This window comes from Siniperca chuatsi, linkage group LG24 (assembly GCF_020085105.1).
Source record: "Siniperca chuatsi isolate FFG_IHB_CAS linkage group LG24, ASM2008510v1, whole genome shotgun sequence".
Lineage (NCBI taxonomy): Eukaryota > Metazoa > Chordata > Actinopteri > Centrarchiformes > Sinipercidae > Siniperca > Siniperca chuatsi.
In genome coordinates this window covers 15,021,831-15,041,083 of record NC_058065.1, presented here as the reverse complement: position 1 = coordinate 15,041,083, position 19,253 = coordinate 15,021,831, and the positions used below count along the sequence as shown (strand labels likewise).

Here is a 19,253-nt window from a genome sequence, read left to right as displayed (position 1 = left end):
CATTTCACTTTAGTGTGGAAAACATTCATGATCCTTTTGGCTGCCTGAGAATCCTTCCATGTGAAAGTAAGGCTGCGATAGGTAGAATTAGAGCACATTAACCAGTGGCCTAGTTAAATATAATGTAAACAAAGGCAACAACAGTGTGCTGCTTTTCTTAGTACTGGTTTGTTAGCCATGAAGAGTATTGAACACAGCCAAAACCTCATGTCAGGACTGGCTTTTTTTCAGTGTGCACGAGGATCCTGTCCTAGTCTGCCAGATTACCTGCAGGCCTTTCATGAGACACTCAATATCCAAATCACATGAGTGTAACCCAGATTCTACAGCAACATTCATTATTGTTAGCGTAGTCCTTGAACAAGTACATAACTACTCTCCCTGTAGTAGACATGGGCTCATGCAATTTAAGATTGTGCATTATGTTCATTTAAGAAAAGCCAAAGTTTCCAAAATATATCCGATCCAGCCAATAACTATTGGATGGATTGCCATGAAATTATGTACAGATGTTCATGGTTCCCAGAGGATGAATCTTACTGACTGGTGATCCCCTGACTTTATTCACTTATTCTGTGAAATATCTCAACATTTACTTGATGGATTGGCACTAAATTATGTATAGATATTCATGACTACCAGATGATGAACAGTGATTCTCTGACTTTTCCTCTAGCACAACAGATTAACACTTTTGGTTGATATTGATATTTCATCCAGTAGAGATATTTCTCAACTGGATGAAATGCCATGAAATTTGGTACAGACATTCATTGTCTCCAGAGTAAGTATTTTGTAATAACTTTGATTGCCTGACCTGTCAACTAGTGTCATCATCAGATTCAAATTTGAATTTGTCCAATAGTTTGGTTTATAACCAAATACATGCAAAACTAATGACATTCTCATTAGCCTCAGCTGTACTTTGTGTTTGGTACTAAGTAGCAAATGTTAGCATGCTAACACACGCTATACTATGTTGAACATGGTAAACATTATACCTGCTAAACATCAACATACTATCATTGTCACTGTGAGCATGTTAGTAAGTTGATGTTACCATTCAGCTTAAAGCACCAAGTCTAGCCCCATAGAGCTGCTAGCATGGCTGTAGACTCGTAGTCTTGTTCCATGGTAATTAGGATAAAAAGTTGGAGTAACTAATAGTACCCCTACTTCTTTTGTATATAACTTGAAAAATTCAATACAGAGAATTATAGAAAAAAATAAAATAAAATAAATATATATATTATAATCAGGCTCACAACCACAGTCTCAATTTCAGAATAACTCTAATTCACTAATGAGAAATGTGGTTTCTTTCTAAATAGCAAACTTGTTTCAATCAATGTGTTTGCAATGAGATAACTTCTGTTATGAATTGCCGCTAGATAAATAAAATTGAATTGAATTAATGGTATGTAATCACACAGGACATGAATTTGCTCAATCTGCATTCACATGACTGACCATACATGCAAAAATAAAACTCACAGTAGATTAAGTCTCTCAAAACAAACCCTAGATAGTTTTTCCATGTACTCTTACATCAAACCATTTCAGTGAAACTTGGCTGCCATGCCTTCTTTTGAATCATTGCTCTGCTTCGCATGCTCACTGCACGAGTCAAATTCCACTATGTTTTGGGTGAAGCTTTCATGATTGCGTGTCCCTGGCCTTTTGTACAGCCATGCAGCTCGCATGGCATAGTTTCAGTTTGCTTTAATTCATGTGGATGTGGAGGGAGTGTTTCCCAAAATCAATTAGAAAAGATGAGGTAAGAAGCATCGTCTGACTTTTTTTTCCAGTGAGTCATCAGGCTTCAGTGTTGTTGCAGAGTTAGGAGCAGCCTGTGGGAGGCAGCAGTGATGCATCTCTTCTGCCTCTGTCCTCTATCCTGGAGGTACTGTAGAGGAATGATCATGCTGTAAGCATTTAAACAAGTAAAGACAAAGACTTGTGCTTTCTTAGAGCAGTGGAGAAGAGGCTCTTCTGTGTGTCTTTATTATTGTGTCAACATTAAGCTGTGGCATGGCACTTTCACATTCATCAGTCATGGAAATAAGGGTTTCATTTAGTCATTCACCCTATAAATCTTTTACACAGGTCTGGTTTTATTTATTTGGCTTATGCAGCTTCAGAAAAATGCTGACGTTTATTGGCATGAGTGATGGCTGTCCACTAAAAATATTCCTCATTACTCTCTTTACTTTCTCTAAAGTAACAGTGTCTTGTTGCCAGGAGACCAATCTTAATCTCTTATATTTAATTGTTGTCTGGTTCTTCAGAATAAAATACAATGTGTTGTCAAGGGTTCACCACATTGAAAAGCTGATTAAAAAAATCCACATTTTGGTCTAAAGCTGCCAGTGTAATGACAGTGTTCAAAGAATGCTGCTGAGGCTCTTTGAATAAGCTTGAAAACACTGCAATGAAAGAAATTAATTAACCGCTTTAAAGGGGCACGCCACCAATTGATTGAAAATCAGTTGTCACGAGGAGTACTATTCAACTTATGAAAACAGTTGTATAATGTCTTCTGTGGCTCTGAAGGGACCTTTCTAAAGTCTATGAAAATAACCCTGATGATGTCATCAGAGTTCTCTCCGATTGAGCTTAAAACTGCAAACTTGGGGCGTGAAGTTTGACAGATGTGGGTATTTACCAGCCAGAGAGGGTCTAATGGTATGGAATAGCATTGTGGGAATTGTTGGATCCACCATTTCTGGAGCTAATTGATAGAGTCAGAATATCTCATCCTCTGCTGCTTTGATTTTGACCACTCTTTTTTAATCTGTCTCTTGTGACTCCCCCAATTTAATTTATATATAATCAGTATTTTTTACATTAAGAATGGATTACATGACTAGTTCTATGTGAAAGGTGTCGCTCATTGCATTGAAACAGTTGTATTGGAAAAAGTTGTATTGGCACTAAAACAAGTATTGGCACTGAAAATTAAAACACAGGAATAAAAAATTATTTTATTTTATTTTTTTGCATTCTGATGTGTTTTTCAATGACAATCTTCTGATTTTTTCTTCATGTTCAAACTGACATTTGAACGTGTTTCATCTTTTACTCTTCAGACTCACAATTCAACTAACTACTTTCATCTTTTGCTCTTCAGACAACACTTCGACTGCTTTCAGTTACATATCAAATGACATTTCAACTGCTTTCTTTCACCTCATACTTTCAAATGCCAATTCAAATGCCACAGTAACTGTTGTCAGTAACAGTTACAAAGGCTTGCTTTAACGCTAATATATATATACTGATTCTACTTTGTGCTCTCTCTTGCTTTTTAATTTGATTCTCCTTTTTATCCATTTTGCTGCATCATCCACTTAAAAGTAGGTGAGTGTGTCAAATGATGAAATATTAACACCAGCCAACTGAGAGAAATCAAGGAATTGTTTGTATGTGCATTTGAATTAGCCTTACATAAAAAAAGAAATCCTTCAGCTTCAGTACCATCCTTGCCTCTGGAGAGAGGATGTTAAGGATGCTGTGATGTTAAGTAGATGATGATTTGCAGAGTGTTGCCAGGTTTGTCCTGGTTGTCCTATGACGTGTCATGGTTATTGGATCAGTCCAGCAAAGTCTTAATGGCTGTGGGCCTGGCAACGTGGGTAAAGAGAAGTTAAATCATTCCTTTTTATGTCTTAGAGCGCATGTAAATGACATCAGAAAGATGACTGCATCGCTTGTAATTTCATTGTCTGTGGGAGAAAAAGGAAGGGAGGGAAAGAAGCAGAGAGAAAGAGTAAAACATTGTCTGCAGCAGCCAGTTTGTGTGTGTGTGTGGGTGAGTGTGTGTGTGTGTCTTTGTTGGTAGCAGTCTGCTTTTACTGTTGACAAAGCATGCAGAGTCAGAGAAATGACTAAGCTGTGAGAGCGAGGGAGGGAGAGAGCCCGCTGGGAGAAAGAAGGAGAGAGAGAGGGAGGAGAGAAGAAGTAAAAAGTGACAGGCATGCGTGAGTGATGGAGAGAGATGGCAAGGTTGAGAAAAGAGGGAGAGAAAGCAAACCAGTGACGAAGAGTCAGTGAGAGGGGGAGAGCCAAGTGAGAGCGTCGGAGCATCCTCATCCCCCAGCAGAAGGAGGAAGGAAGGAAGAGGAGACGGAGAGTCGACGCCCTGCTCCAACTGAATGAGCAGCTCAGCTTCTCTCCTCCGCATGCTCATCCCTCCATCCCTGCTGAGCTGTACACAAGAGGATACGACTGAGCGGCCCAGCACTTGGGCTGGGGTTTGCTTTCGAAGAAAGTGGTTGTGTTTCAAGCGGAATGATAGTGAATACTCCTTGGATTACCGATAAACCGATACCTGAGTGAATTTTAAAATCTACCTGTAAGAGGATTTTTTTTTTCTAGATGTAGAAGAGGTCAAGGTTGAGAGAAAGTTAGGACTGCTGCATCAACCTGGAGCTGAAATTAAGGTGAAGAGTTTAGAAATCAGGCTCCAACAGCGAGATCATTTTTTCCCTGCATGGTGGTGGTGAGTGTCTGGTGGCACCATGGGATGCACCACCAGCGTGGTTCTGTTACAGGGGCTGCGCTCCATCCTTGAGAGAAACTGTGGCTACATCAAGGGGGCGGTGGAGCTGGGGGCTCTGGAGGAGGAAGAGGAAACACTGAGTCTGAGGGGATCTCAACTCTGGATTCCCACGACTGCTCTGGTAAACCCACTTCGAAATATTACCTCTTTGCTGTCGTTTATGTGGGTAATTTCCAATCATTTTCCACTCTTTTGCAACCAGTTGTGTTTGGGATTAAATTAAACTCCAGCATGCCTGTAGAGAAGAATTTTCTTTTTCCAGTTTCATTTTTATACAGTTGTTAACCAGCATGTTTAACACACAAAATTAGTAGATTTTAGACTCCGTATGACAAGGAGGGTTCATCTCCAGAAACTCAACACCATCCAAGGCTTGTATTTCTGAACAGATAGTAGCAAAAAATGAGCATTTAGTAGAATTAACTGTTTCTGGGTCCATATTACTGAATTCTCCTCTAAACTGGTTATAGCAAAGAATTCCTTTGCTTTTCTTTCTGATCAGTGATTCCACGAGCCAGAGTTACAGTAGTTTAATTTCTATATATATATAACACATATACATACTGTATATCATTATTTCTTTCTTGAGAATGGAAACCAGGTAAAAAATGAATAATTTACAGATAGAGCAGAGACTTGTCGGATTAAACATGAGTTACTGCACAGATCAGCAGAATTTTAGCTAATAATCTTCCTAATAGACTCCCCTGAGGAACTAGATTTAGAAGTTGAGTATATCTTTCAGTGCCCCCGATCATACAATTACTGGTGCAGCACATCAAAAGCTTAACATTTGGCTACGAGGAATATATAAGATACATCTCGGGATTTGCACAACTTTGCTTGCACTGAGCAAGGAAAGTAAAAAATAGGTTCTTTTTTTCCTTGGTCTGTAGCCATGTTGTCTTCCTCTTGGATTTATGCACTGCTACATTAAGCTACTTCCCTCAAGTTAGCTCCATTAGCCAGCAGTCCTGCCCTGTGTTAAGTCAAAGAGATTTAATGGACAATCAATAATGAGGGGGTTAAGTAGGATTGCTAGTGCACACTGAATCAAGGACATTCACTACAAACCATTATCACTTTTGGATGCAGTGTTTCCATTACAACCATTAAGCTGTGAGTGGCCTCCTATAACCCTTCCCATTAAAACAACTATTACATCTGCACTTGCAGCAGAATATAGCTTTCCATTAATATCCAAATTATAGTTCATTCAAGCATTCAAAATACAGATTCTTTCAGACATTTTGTGCTTAAAATATTGCATAAAATGAAGTATGTGGACCAAATCCAAAATGTTTCCCTTCATCATTTATGTTGCTGGAAAACATACATTATGTCCTTGTTTTCTTTTGTCTTTGATCCCTCCAAGATAGTAGAGGAAGATATGAAAAGCTAAGATAAGCCTTTATTGATCCTCAGAAGGGAAAATCAGGTATATTCAGTATTTCTCTATAACTTGAAATATCCTGACTAAATAAGCAACAATTAAAGTTAAAGTTAGGAAAAACACCCTTAGATATTAGTTAAAATCATAGATTGTATATAGAGATGGACAACGTGTCTCCACTTCCAACCTAACGGGACAATAGTTCACCCAGTTTATTCAAAAGATGTATTTGTACCATCGACTCCTGTCTCGTAACTGTCTAAAGACCATGCCTCTTTTGTGGAGCAGTTTATACTCTGACAGAGGAGGGTGAAACACAGCTAATAAGCTACCATAGCTTCCTCTATTTTGGACTCTCCAGCTCTCCAGTTCCTCAGAAGTAACCACTATGAAGATGGCTTGCTATTGGTCAACGCCTCTTTAAACGCTGGTGTGACTGGGCCTTATGCTGCGTTCCAGTCAAAGTCGGAATTGACTTTCAGAGATTGTTTACCGTAACCAGCTACCTAATTACATTGCCGACATATTTTGACATCAATTCACATGCAGAACAGGTTTTACTATATGAAAGTATGTATTACATTAATTAAATATAGGCAAATATATTTTACCTTTTAGTTGATGGTTTACCATTTACAATGTGCGATTCCATGGGTGCTGCCATTCTTCTTCATGAAGTCGGGGTAGATGGTTTTGCCCTGAGTTTAAAAGTAGGAACTCCGACTTTGAGTTGCATTCCATTGTACATTTTCTTGTAGGAGGTTTGAAATTTTCAAGTTCCGAGTTGTCTGGAATGCAACATTACTCCTGCACCACTTCTTGTATACCTACACAGTAAGACATAGGCACCTGAGCAATGGAGCAAGTGGAGCAAATGCATCCCCATTATTCAGTTAGGGAGAGTAAAGTTATAGTTTTGCTACCCCACTTTTTGTCTTTAAAAAAAATAAATGTATCATCACACAGTCCCCGCAATAAGGTGATTATATTTAAGCAGCCTATATCAATGATCGTTTTACTATTTTCAGCAACTGACAAAAACAAGTAATAAAAAAATAACACATTTTTGGGCCTGCCTTTGAGTTGGTTCAGTCATCGCTGGTCATTTGCCACAGCATGCTTTGGCTGTCAATCACAGTCTGTCAATCCCCACAGGAGTCTGAGTGTTTACAAAGGTGAGAAACATGCCATTTAGCCTAACTGTGACCATGGACTGAAAATAGAACATAGGAAAAGACAGGCTAGCGTATGTTGAATGAACACTGACTCCAGCCAAACTTTAAATTAGCTAAAAGTAGGATTGTAATGTCGCTGAAATGCTGAACCAATTTGCGATCGGATAGGATTCGGCTGTGGAGATGGGACACTCGTGAAGAAGCCAAATCAAAGAGTGGCTCTTTTAAATGTAACGTGGCTATTAATATTTTGCATTAGCCCTGTTGATTTTATTATTTGGGATGTAGTGGAAGGTAAACACACACAAACGCAGTTTACCCCACATTTTTCAAATGCAACATCGGGTTACCTCTAGGCCTACCTAACACTGGACAGTTTAGCCAGCAGACATTTATAGTTTACCTACCTTTTATTTTACCACTACATCCTCTCTGTGATTTTGTTTGTTAATATCTCAGGCTAATTTCCTGCCCGTCTCTCTCCCTTGCCCCACACAACAGTGGACTAACCTAGGATAGTGTTTTCCAAACCTCAATTAGAGCACGCACCCCCTGTCCATCATGTTTTCCATCCCACCCTCCTTCACCACAACTGGCTCAAATGGGATTTTATGAGCCATGCAGTTCCATTCAACAAAGTGAGGAACACACAATCTCATAATGTGTCGTTATTATTCATCTAACGGTTTGTTCCGTATTTTTGACAGTCTATGGGAGAGAAATATTACAGGTTAGACTATTAAGACGATTAAGACGACTATTAAGAAGATTTTTTTGTGAGACAGAAGGAAACCCTCCTGCTCTGTTATCCCTCAGCCTGTCTGTCATGTTGTGTTCCACTACCCAAACAGAGAAGCAGGGGGAGGCGCGCTGAAACAGCTGTTTGCGTCTCTCTCTCTCCTCGACTGTCCCTTCGCTACTCTGTCTACCTTTACAATAGATTGCCTTTTCGTTGACGTTAAGCGTTGTTTTGTTGGCAATCATCCATGCTGAATTTACCCACTTGATTTATAAAACATCTCAAATAAGTGCGTTCACTACGTGAGTGCATTTGTACATCAACAGGAAATGAAACTAGGCTTTATGAATGAAGTTTGGTGAGTAAGCAGAAAACACTGCTCTTACAGTTTACAATCGCCGCTAATTAATGTGCTCTCTCATCCCACACTGCATCATCATTAGGTTGGTTTCTCATACAGGCCCTCTCGGAGTTCCTATGGACTAATCCCATGCAGGGACTTTCTGCGCTTCAGTTCCTGTTGCTGTACAGTCTTGAGCTGATCTCTCGGCGCCCCTGAGAGCTCTGACATCATAGAGACTAAGGGAACTCCCCTCTCTCGTGTCATATTTAACTTGTCCCACATGTTTTCCCCCTGTACTACCTGGAGCCACAATAATATAATGTTGACCACAAGACAGACACAGAGCTGCTCTTTCATTCTTTGATTAAAGGATTCTGCAATTTTACTTGGTGTGATAGACAATGGCTTGTGACAGATGAGTGGGTTTTAGGTTAGGGAGCTAACTTGCATGTGATTACTACATGTGTATGTATTATGTGTGTGTTGAGGGGATCAGTCTGAACAGGAAGTTTCACTTCTTTTCAGGCAACACCCTCACACTTTCTCTCTCCAGGGCGTCTGTAGCGATGGTCGGCTCCCAAACATTACGTCAACCTGCTCTTATGCAATTCTTCAGAGACTTGTGTGACGCTCTATGTGTGTGTGTGTGTGTGTGTGTGTGTGTGTGTGTTTGCGCACATGCCTCTTGGGAAGGGTGTGGAAGGCTCGCATGTCCTAATGGGTTCAAGCTGTGTAAAAACAAATGGACGGCGTCCTTCTTCACCTCCTCCTCCTTCACTCTCTCTTGGACAACCTTTTTTTTTTTTTTTTTTACGTCAAGCTCTTACGCAGATGGCCTTGGAAACTAATTTGCACCCCAATCACCCATCATGCACACATCCTCGTGGTATTGCTGGCATGGTACCAGCGATAGCTCCAGGAAGCGTGATGGCGTGAGAGTGCGCCAGAGATGTGGGTGAATGAAGCGGGATGACCTCAGTGCAGCCAAAGTCTTTGACAAGAGGCTGATTATCACGCTGAGCTGGTGACGCTGTCACTGAGGCCTCCGCAGGACGATGGGGACGCAGTACAGTCAGCAGGCCATTACAGACTGAGGCCAGAGGAAAGTCAAGTCAGAAACCTGCATTAGATGTGCTTTATATACTTCACTTCACTTCAAGGGTACAGGAAGAAGCTCTTAGATGTTTTCTATCAGAGTTTTGTGGCCAGTTGCTTGATTTATGTTGCTGTATGTTAAGGTACTTCCATTGATAGGAATGACTCATGACTTGTTAGAGATGGTTTTGGAATGGAAAGAACCAGGAGGAGAATTCCCATTTAATAAATTGACTTTAGTTTGAAGGTCATCCCCCTGTTTGTTTGATGTTTTTATTAGTCTAAAAAGGTGTGTTGAGTAACTGGTTACAGATTCTATCTATCTATCTATCTATCTATCTATCTATCTATCTATCTATCTATCTATCTATCTATCTATCTATCTATCTATCTATCTATCTATCTAGCTATCTAGCTATCTCTCTGTCTAGCTATCTAGCTAGCTAGCTATCAACACACAATCAATCTCATGGTAGCACTAGAGGGAAAATCAGAGGATTACCAAAGTTGGTAGGCTTCATCCTCTGGGCACCGTTAATGTCTGTCCAAAATATCATGGCAATCCATCTGGTGGTTCTTGACATATTTCAGTCTGGACGAAAGTGGCGGAACGATTGTCATTGCCATCCCTAGAGGCACGTTGCTATCAAGGCTATGAAAAAATCAGTGATTCCAGCATCTCAAATGTGAGGAGTTTCTCCTTTACTCTGTTTTATATCATAAATTGAATTTTGTCGGTTGATGGACTGTTTTTTGAAGAGATCACCTTGAACTCTGGGAAATTGTAATTGCTTTTTTCTGACATTTCATAGACTAAATGGTTCATTGACATATTAATTGATAATTACAGTAATCATCAGTGGCATCCCTGCACACTTGTATTAGTTATGGTACTAATGCTGCTCCATTCATGATGGTTATTCCTGTGGCCCTGTTGGATAAGTGGAACAACCTTATTTTACAGCCTCTGTGCAGTTTCCTGTGTTTTCAAAAGTTATTTCTCTGAATGGTACATTTCAGCAAGTCCCTTTGAAGTGAGTACAGTTGAAACAAGTTATGCTAATTATGCACAGTGCCTCACACATCAGAGAACCCCGCTGTATGAAAAGTGAAACTCTCTCATATGCACACACACACTTGCCCACCTTTGTGCTAAATTTTGTTAGGGGCGAAGGCGATGAAACTGCAACGGAGAGACGGCGGCCTTTGAAGTCATCCTGACCCGTGGCATGTCATACCCTCTCTCTGACATCCAACCTCTCCCCCTCTCATTCTATGTGCACAAGAGAGCCCCAACTTCTCTTCCATAGATATAATTAGAGGAGTTATTAATCGCGCTTGTTGAGTCAGAAAGATTCGGTGGCTTGTAAACATCGGTGTGGTTTGGGAGTTGTGTGTATCACAGCATAAGAGAGAAAAACCCCCTCCAAAATGCAGGATTTGCATAAATTTACCCACAGTAATTCCACACTGAAAACTTGACTTCACTAAATGTCATCATTCTGAAACACTCTCTCCGATAGAAAACAGCTGAGCCGAGGCGCCTTCGTTGCGTAAAGATCAAAGATGAGTGAATCTCCTCGGAGAGAACGCTGACTGGATAGAGAAACAAGGGGCAAGTCAAACTGTTCCTGAAGCAGCAGGAGTGTGTGTGTGTGTGTGTGTGTGTGTGTGTGTGTGTGTGAGTGTGTGTGTTGTGTCTAAGAGCCGGATAAGGGGGAAGTGTGTTTTAACTGACCCTGCTGTGGGTGCCTGCTGCAGCGGATACGGCGTAGGAACAGTTCAAAGCAGAGCAAAACACCAGTGGGGAGTAGAACTTTATCAACACAGATTGAGTGTCTAACTGTGACTGGTGACAGTTATTTTTAGTAATCTCAACAGTAATGCAGTTTTTTTGAGCCAATGTAGGATCCACGTGACAATCAAAACTGATGTTAGAGAGGACTCTAGGCCATACTTTATATCCCGTCATATCATCAGATCATAAATAATTAATAAGGAGCAGGTAATGGGTGTTTTAGTAACATTACACTATGCTACACAGTTTTGCTCTAATTTTCATGTAGTTACAGAGTATGCAGGCTGTAAAATAAAGCGGTTCTTTGTTCGCCCCTTTTTCAAGGTAATTGAAAAGTATATATTGGGTATGCATGCTGTAATATGTAGCATTATGTACTATGCAATATGTACTTATTCCAGTATAATTACACAATAATCACAACAATAGCTGCTATTAAACAGAAAACAGTATATTTCCATCTCAATGCTGAAATGAATGACAAAGTGTAAACAGTAAGTAGAATGTACATTTATTTGTTCGCTTGAAGATCCGTGGTTGGAAGTCCGGATAAAGCTGAATAAGCCTGGGGTAAAATGTTAGTGAGTTGGTCACATTTAACGGTTGTAATAGTGGCCACTGCAAAAAAAAATCATATATATTAAAGTTTAAGTTTTTTTCTACTTAGCAAAAGAGCCACACATAGTTGGGACCTTTTTTATGACATGTCCCCTGTATGTACACTGTTATTATTTAAATTCATATGTACAGGGTAATTAAAAAAGTGCTTCCCCCCTAAAACATATATTTGTTATCCCCTTATTCCCTGAACTTCTTCTCTTGTACCTACTGGGTCCCCAGTAAGTATTTCAGTGGTGCCTCGTACACACACACACACACACACACACACACACACACACTAGGCAGGTGGAGCAGGCACATGACGGCACGATCTCTGGGCCTCTTATAAGTTTTTAGTGGGGGAGTGGTAGATTTCTCCTCCTCACACAAATCACATACTGTACACACAATCACACACACATATCCACACACACTCTCACAGCTGCACGGCTGTGAGGGTGGGAGGGGCCCTACCCTTCTGATGAGAGACAGAGCGGGAGAGAGGGAGCGGGAGGCTGTTCCATTGTGATTGAGTACAGAGGGAATCTCACTGGACGTCGGCAAAGCGCTCTCAGCCTTCACACACTGCAGGCAACTTTGTGCCATGGCAGTGTGTGTGCAGTGAGTTTTACACCTGAATACAGGCTACGATCAGGCAAGATTGACCACCATGCAGGGCCGGGCTGGCAAAGCCCCCAAAAGGGAGATGGTGATAGAGTCTCCTCAGCAGTACAAGAGCCTGGCTGAGATTGAGGCAGAGGTGGAGGCTGGGTCACAGGTGGCAGCGGTAAGTGTGTACTATGCCATCTTTTACATAGAAGTAGTAGAAGGTTTTCTAAACTCCACTCTCATTCTGGGAGTTGCTTGCTAAAAGGAACCAATGTGATCTGATTGTTTAACCCAAGTTTTTTATCTCTTACATTCCCTTTTAAGATCAGCTTTGAAGATATTTTAAAAGGGTTAGACGGAAATGGGAAATAGCAGCTTCAGGGTACACCTCTCCGGGGGGTTCAATGTTGATCTTTTTTTAGGAAATGGAGCACTTGTGGCTCCCTTTGTTCATTAACTGTTTCTTTGTGTCAGAGTCAGGTTTGACAAGTTGGCTGCAAAGCTGGTGCAGTGATAAAGATGTAGGTTAACTAGTTTGTTCTGTGATATAATAAATAATATTATAAAGAGTACGGTCTAGACCAACTCTATCAGATAAGTGCAATGAGATAACTTAGTTTTTTTGAAAGATGTAGATATTTCCATATTTGGACTGGCATTTGGAAACCAAAGAATTTGCCACTTTACTACTATTTCTAAATGCTAGAAAAATAGTTTCCCTACAATTTACCTTTGGATTCTTTTTGATCAGCAAAACAACATTATAAATCGTATTACACTAGTTAGGTAAGAGTATTATTAAACTGACAACTGGCAATATTTGACCTCACAGAGCATAATAACAGCTACATCTTCATCAGAATTTAAGTTAAACTCATAACTGTCTCTCTAATGACAAGTCACAGTTCACAGCTGCTTGTTGTTATCTTCTGTCTGAATGGCAACTATCCAGCTGGAAATCAGGACCGACGATTTTCTGCTTATCAGATGATCTTATACATCCAAAGGGCTGCGAGATATGGAGGGATATTTTCATTACATCATCAGTAGGATTGGTTGGACGAATCAAAATGTAAATCTATGGTCAGACGTCTGTTTAATTGGCCTCAGTTTGTTATGTGTTCATTGGAACTAGACCAAGAGGCTAATCCAAATAATCTGGATCACAGCCACGCCTAGCGGCCACATTCACACCAGAGAGCTATAGCAGTTTTTAAACATACAGAGAGATAGGTAATATTTGACTGGCTGTTTTTCTTCCAATTTTTCTGTTTGTTTTTTTTAGGTAAAGCTGCAGTATAGGCAACTTTGCACGTGAGAGAACTGATGAATTTTAACTTCACATACTAAGTAATCCTGTAAAGTTCCAGTATCAGTTAGCAAACTGCACTCAGTATACTCATTTTAGGGATTGGATGGCATTGTCGGTCAGTCAGTTCATTGTTCAGTCCTCTACTTTGGTCCAGACTGAAATTTCCCTTTTCATCCAACACAATCATCAAGTCAAAATATAAATTTGTCTAATGCTTTGCTTTATGACCAAATAACTGTTAAACTTTCCCAAAATTTTAAATATGTCTTAGTTCAGCTTTAAATAGATCAAAGCTTTGTTTACTTCCTTAGAATCTTAATATGGAGACGCAGCCACACGTGTGTGTCATATGTGGAGATCTGTTTTCTAATGTCACCGTCAGGCTTGTTGAGGGAGGACATACTGGAGGAATCCCTTGGGTATTTTCTGTGGAATGTTAGAGCTGACGTCTGCAGTGCCAGGGGAGTTTAATCTCTGCTAGATCATGAAATAGGCTCCACTATCTTACCTACTGTCAATTCTTACAAAGCCCTTTCTGTTATAATGTAGCATAAGGATTTGCTATAAAATGAAAAATCCTGTTTGGACTGTATATCTGTATGTGAGCACTGGAAATTCTCAAAAGAGAGATTTGTAGAGCTGCAATGACCACTGTTTACTTATCTAGTTCAGGGTTTTGAACGTGAGCTCATGACACAGTGACTGGTACAATGGCACACACAGACTCTCGCTCATGCGTCCATCCATCCATCCCTCGCTTCTCTCATCTAGCATCTCCTCTTCTGTTAACCCACATTCATGTCTGTCTCTGTGCCAGTTCCTGCTGGTGTAGCTGTCAACCAGTAACTCTGTAAAAGGACAATAGCAAATTGTTGTCCAGACAGCGTGAATATCCCACATCTCCCTCTGTAACTCATCTCACAACCCTCACACTGATACCCTTATTAATTGTACAGTTATTGGTCAAAAAAATGTCTCTGGATGAAAATGAACTAAATGACCACACATATTTATAGAGAAGCAAAGACAACTGGACAGAACAAAAACAAGCTGCAGGTAGTCTGCCTTGCAACATGTTGCCACTTGTTGATCCACTGCTGTAATCTGCTCTTTTAGGTAAAGCCGAAGATCATAGAGCCTCTGGACTATGAGAATGTGCTTCTACAGAGGAAGACCCAGATCATCAGTGATGTTCTGCGGGACATGCTACAGTTCCCCACGGACGACTTCCAGGTAAGGCGTGGAGAGAGTTATTTATTGAGCCCTCTAGGTAAATTTTTGCTTTAGCTTTTCCCCTCTCATAGGTCAAACTCGGTCGCAGAGCAGTGAGCTTGAATCTGGTATTAATTAAGGCTAATGCAGAAATGTGAAACCACTGTTTACATGTAGAAAATGATGCTACTTACAATAATATGTTTTAGATTATTTTATAAGAGTTTGATGTCCACATTGAAATGTCAATTTGAACACAGTAAAACTACATAAACCCGTGTCAAATGATTTTTTGGACACTTAAAATCAGCGGAAACAAGCTGTAAATCAGAATCAGCAATACTTTATTGATCCCCGAGGGGAAACTCTTTTGTTACAGATACAGATGTAAGGATGTAAAGATGTATTATCACCTTTTAAGTTGATATGGAGAACATGTTAACAAACATGTTGCCTATTTATCCATCCAGAAGGTACAGAGCATTCTTTTGGACTCGTGTTTGTATGAGGAACCTCTTTCACATACAAGTAGTCGTGTTGTTCTATAGCAGCTTTATATCTTTTCAGCTGGAAAGGAGCAGGCCACTTGAACTAGCAATTACACTTGATTATTGCTATTGACTTTCTGCCATTTTGTAAAGCAATTAAAAGCTCAATTTGGGGTTCAGTGTCTTGCCCAAGGACACATGGGGACTGGAGGAGCTGGGGATCGAACAGCCAACCAGTGGATCAGTATATGGCCCATCTGTTTTGTATGTAAAGTGAAAGTGCTCCACCGATTTAGCATTGCACTCCTATAACATTGTCGTATTCACAATGAACGGTTTACAGAACAGTCGATGCAACAGAAGTAAAGATATCATCTTTCTTATTTCATGCATTCTTCTTCCTTGTGAAAACGTAGTGCCTACATTACCCACAATGCAACTCAATCGCCGACAGTTTGGTCGGAGATTCGGGTGTGTTATGCTAGTAAGAGCAGCTACAGACTTTGATGTGTAAAATCGGTGGTTTCCCTTTAACCTGCAAAGTAACTAGTAAATAAAGCTGCCAGATAAATGGAGTGGAATAAAAAGTACAACTTCTATATAGTATAGAGTATAAACGTAAGTAGCATAAAATGGAAATACTCAAGTATTGTACAAGTACTTCAAAATTGTACTCAAGTGCAGTACTTGAGTAAATGTACTTAGTTACTTTCCACCACTGGGAAACTCACTGTTTTTGCTATATCTCTGCTCTCTCTATTGTTGCCATTGCTCTCCCCACCCACACGAACAGCTTAAAACAACACCTGTTCTCAGCAGATTGTTTAAGGAATTCTGGGAAATGTAGAAAACCAGTAACAGCAGCAGAAGTGGGTGAGGCATGATGAGATAAAGTAAAGACAGCAGCACTTAATCAAAATATAACTCCTGGAATGCTCTGAACAGAAGGATGATATACTGTACTGACAGTGGATTTGTTTTTGGAGAAGTGGGCTTGTAACCTCGAAGTTGCAGGTTTGAAGGCTGGGAATGGTTAAAGGAAGCTGTGCTTGGTAATACAGCAATTTTCATAGTCAAACACTTTATAAAGGGCTACAGCATCAGAATGGCAGAAATTCATGAGGCAAGAGTTAAGACGGAGGAAGAATAGTCCTTTTTGCAATAGTCTCACCTCCATTTTGTGTTACCAGGGGAGACAAACAAATATGATGAGGGGGACAAGGGTCAGCCAAGGGCCCCAGATAGTTTCCATGGAAGCTGCTCACAGGGGATATGGATGAAAGTGGATGACTGTAGTTGTGTGAACCAGTCTTAAATGCTCTCACATGGAGTGTTTTTAAAAACCAGGTTAATGACAACAGCTCTGCTGTGCGTTCGGCTATACTGGTATTTAAAATGAACGATGACCGTGAAAGTTAGAGGTGACTAACTGTAGCTAACGGAACCAACTGACCAAGCTAATGTTAGCTTGCTAATATATGACTGGTTTAGATTGAAGTGTAAAATAAAAATAAAAAGCTGTTAAACAATGATGTAAACTGGGAACATTTTAAATTCCATTTCACATAAATAACACAATATACCGCAAATTACAACATTTTACTAACAAAGTTAGTTAATGTTGGTTAGGTTAGCATAATCAGATATTTCCCACTCATTCTAAACTACATTGATATCTGAAACACATATTTCTTCATGTGTGTATATAAAACTAAGACAAAGGCATACCTACATTTACAAAGGATTTGCTGTTAAGTTTAGTATATCATTTAGTTTGGCCATAATTTTTTGAAGTTATGTCACATCTCGTAATGCTACAGTGACTTCCTGTTCACATAGTTCATTGCTTTTGACTGGATGACTGTACCTGGTAATGTTTTCTGGCAACTGATTTACACAGAGCTGAAGTCTTTAATAGCTAAGACATTTCTTGCACTTACGCTTGACTTTAGGAAACAGCTTAGCACAGCTAATTATGAGGAAATGGGCAAATTATGATATTACCTGGTGAACCTATGTGTGAAATGGGTTATAAATTTGATTTCTACATGTACTGTATGAAGTCGCTGGCTCACAGTCTTATAAACGTTTACACGCTACATAGATCTGCTGCTTGAAGGAGCTCAAAGACTGTGTCAACATTACATCACCATAGTGCTGAGATGGATCTCAGCGGGGTCCACTCCCAGTTTGAGAGAGAAAGAGAAAACAGGGCAAGGCTCATGCTCAAATTTTTGTCATTCCTCAAGAAAAAATATTCTGATTAATCAGAATTTAAAGGATAAGTCTGGTCATATTCAATATTTTTTTATTGTCAACAAATCCTGTGTGCAGACCCAAACCAACATGAATGTATCCTACTAACAAGTATTGTGTGTGTATCCAAAGCCTGATATATTTTATTCTTCTGTGCCATAGAGCGCCATTGTTGTCCAAAAACTATTAAAAACACATCATTGAGTCACACCGTTGCACTGGGTGACATGTTCCTTCATTACCATGAACACACACACTGTAGTTTATTTTGACTCAATCCCACATACGCCATCCTGCTTTTGTAAATACTCATAAGAGCACCAAATGTGGATTCATCCACCGCTGAAATAGTCCCCAACAAATGCACTATTTCCTCCTGTTTGTGTAATGTTTGCAAAAAACTACAGTGACCAGCTGTTTTAGGAAATTACTGAGCATTTATTAAAAAAAACTATGTATTTGTGACCAGTTTTATAAGCTCTTCCCTTTGTCAGTCTGATTTGGTTGTCATCATACAGACAATGCCGTAACAGTCAAATTAAGGCAACAAAACAAGAGAACAGAAGAGACACACTTGTGAAATTAAGTTCATAGCAATAACAAAGTATGTGACAGGAAATCGTCAACGTACAGTCTGCTTCCAGACTATTTCACAATCAGTAGATGATGAATGGTTTTCATTACAAGGCTGTCTGCAGAGCACAGCCATTAGTAACTGCCCAGGACTCTTGAGAGAGAGTGTGTGTGTGTGCGTGTGTGTGTGTCCGACCCAGTCCGTCCATCTGTCTAACCTGCCATACGTTTTACATCACTGGGCTTAGAGGAGAAGGGGGGAGCCAGCCAGACATATGTGTCTAGCATGTGCACATGCTGCACAGATACACACACATCTGGATACACACACATGCACAGTAAGGAAGGAAAAGGAGGTAAAGTGTTAAGTTATGGATTAACGTCCCCTACATGCACAACAGGAGAGATCCTTGGACTATATTGATATTGGACTAAATGTTGTCAATATACTTCATAACCAACAAATTATAAGATTTGAATTCCTAACAGGGTATAGTGGTCAAGTAAGACTGACATTTCTCTTTTGCTTATCCAGAGTCTTTTTTTTTTTATCCTGCACACATGTAACCATATGTATGCACAGATAAAACAGTCACACTACAGGTTCTTTCATCTTTCAAAGTAGAAAGAGGACTATCAGAAGACTCAGTTCTCTCCTCCCATCCCTAAATCACCCTGCCCAGATAGCGCAATGCTAGAGAATTTAATTCCTGCCTGGCATCACCCTATCTGCTCTGCAGTGTCACTGTCTGTGGGAACATGCTCCTCTGGTCCAGTGGAAGCCATCAAAGCCCTTTTTTAATGACTGTGAAAGGAATGCTGTTAATTGGCTGCCAGTTACAGTTGATTGACAGCGATTGACAGCGGTGTGCTTTGGTCAAACTCTTTCACGAGTGACTGGTCAAATGAATGGTTTGTTTTCAGTGAATTGGCAAAAGTGCAGACTGAGAAATAGGCTCTAAAGTTTGTGCGAGTACAACTGGAGTGTCATACTGTGTTATACTGCTAATTGGCTGTTCAAATTGAAATTCAGCCATTATCTGTTTGCACTTGAGTTTTTATGATCACCAAATGTAGGGCAACTTTGCCCCTGTAGTTT

The 19,253-nt window shown here is 40.0% G+C and overlaps 1 protein-coding gene across 12 annotated transcripts in view; it reads left to right on the top strand.

Moving 5' to 3' along the window:
- Window positions 1-19,253, top strand: part of dock9b (dedicator of cytokinesis 9b) — a 78,664-nt gene that overhangs the window by 7,964 nt on the left and 51,447 nt on the right. For 3 of the 12 annotated variants that reach the window (XM_044188317.1, XM_044188314.1, XM_044188307.1), the window contains exons 1-2: window positions 12,207-12,491; window positions 14,742-14,858. In XM_044188317.1, coding sequence (XP_044044252.1) covers window positions 12,375-12,491; window positions 14,742-14,858 — 234 coding nt within the window. In that variant the 5' untranslated portion in view covers window positions 12,207-12,374. Of the gene's footprint in view, window positions 1-3,637; window positions 4,683-12,206; window positions 12,492-14,741; window positions 14,859-19,253 lie in introns of those variants that run through there. The other 9 variants (XM_044188315.1, XM_044188313.1, XM_044188308.1 and 6 more) reach the window with 6 other exon arrangements.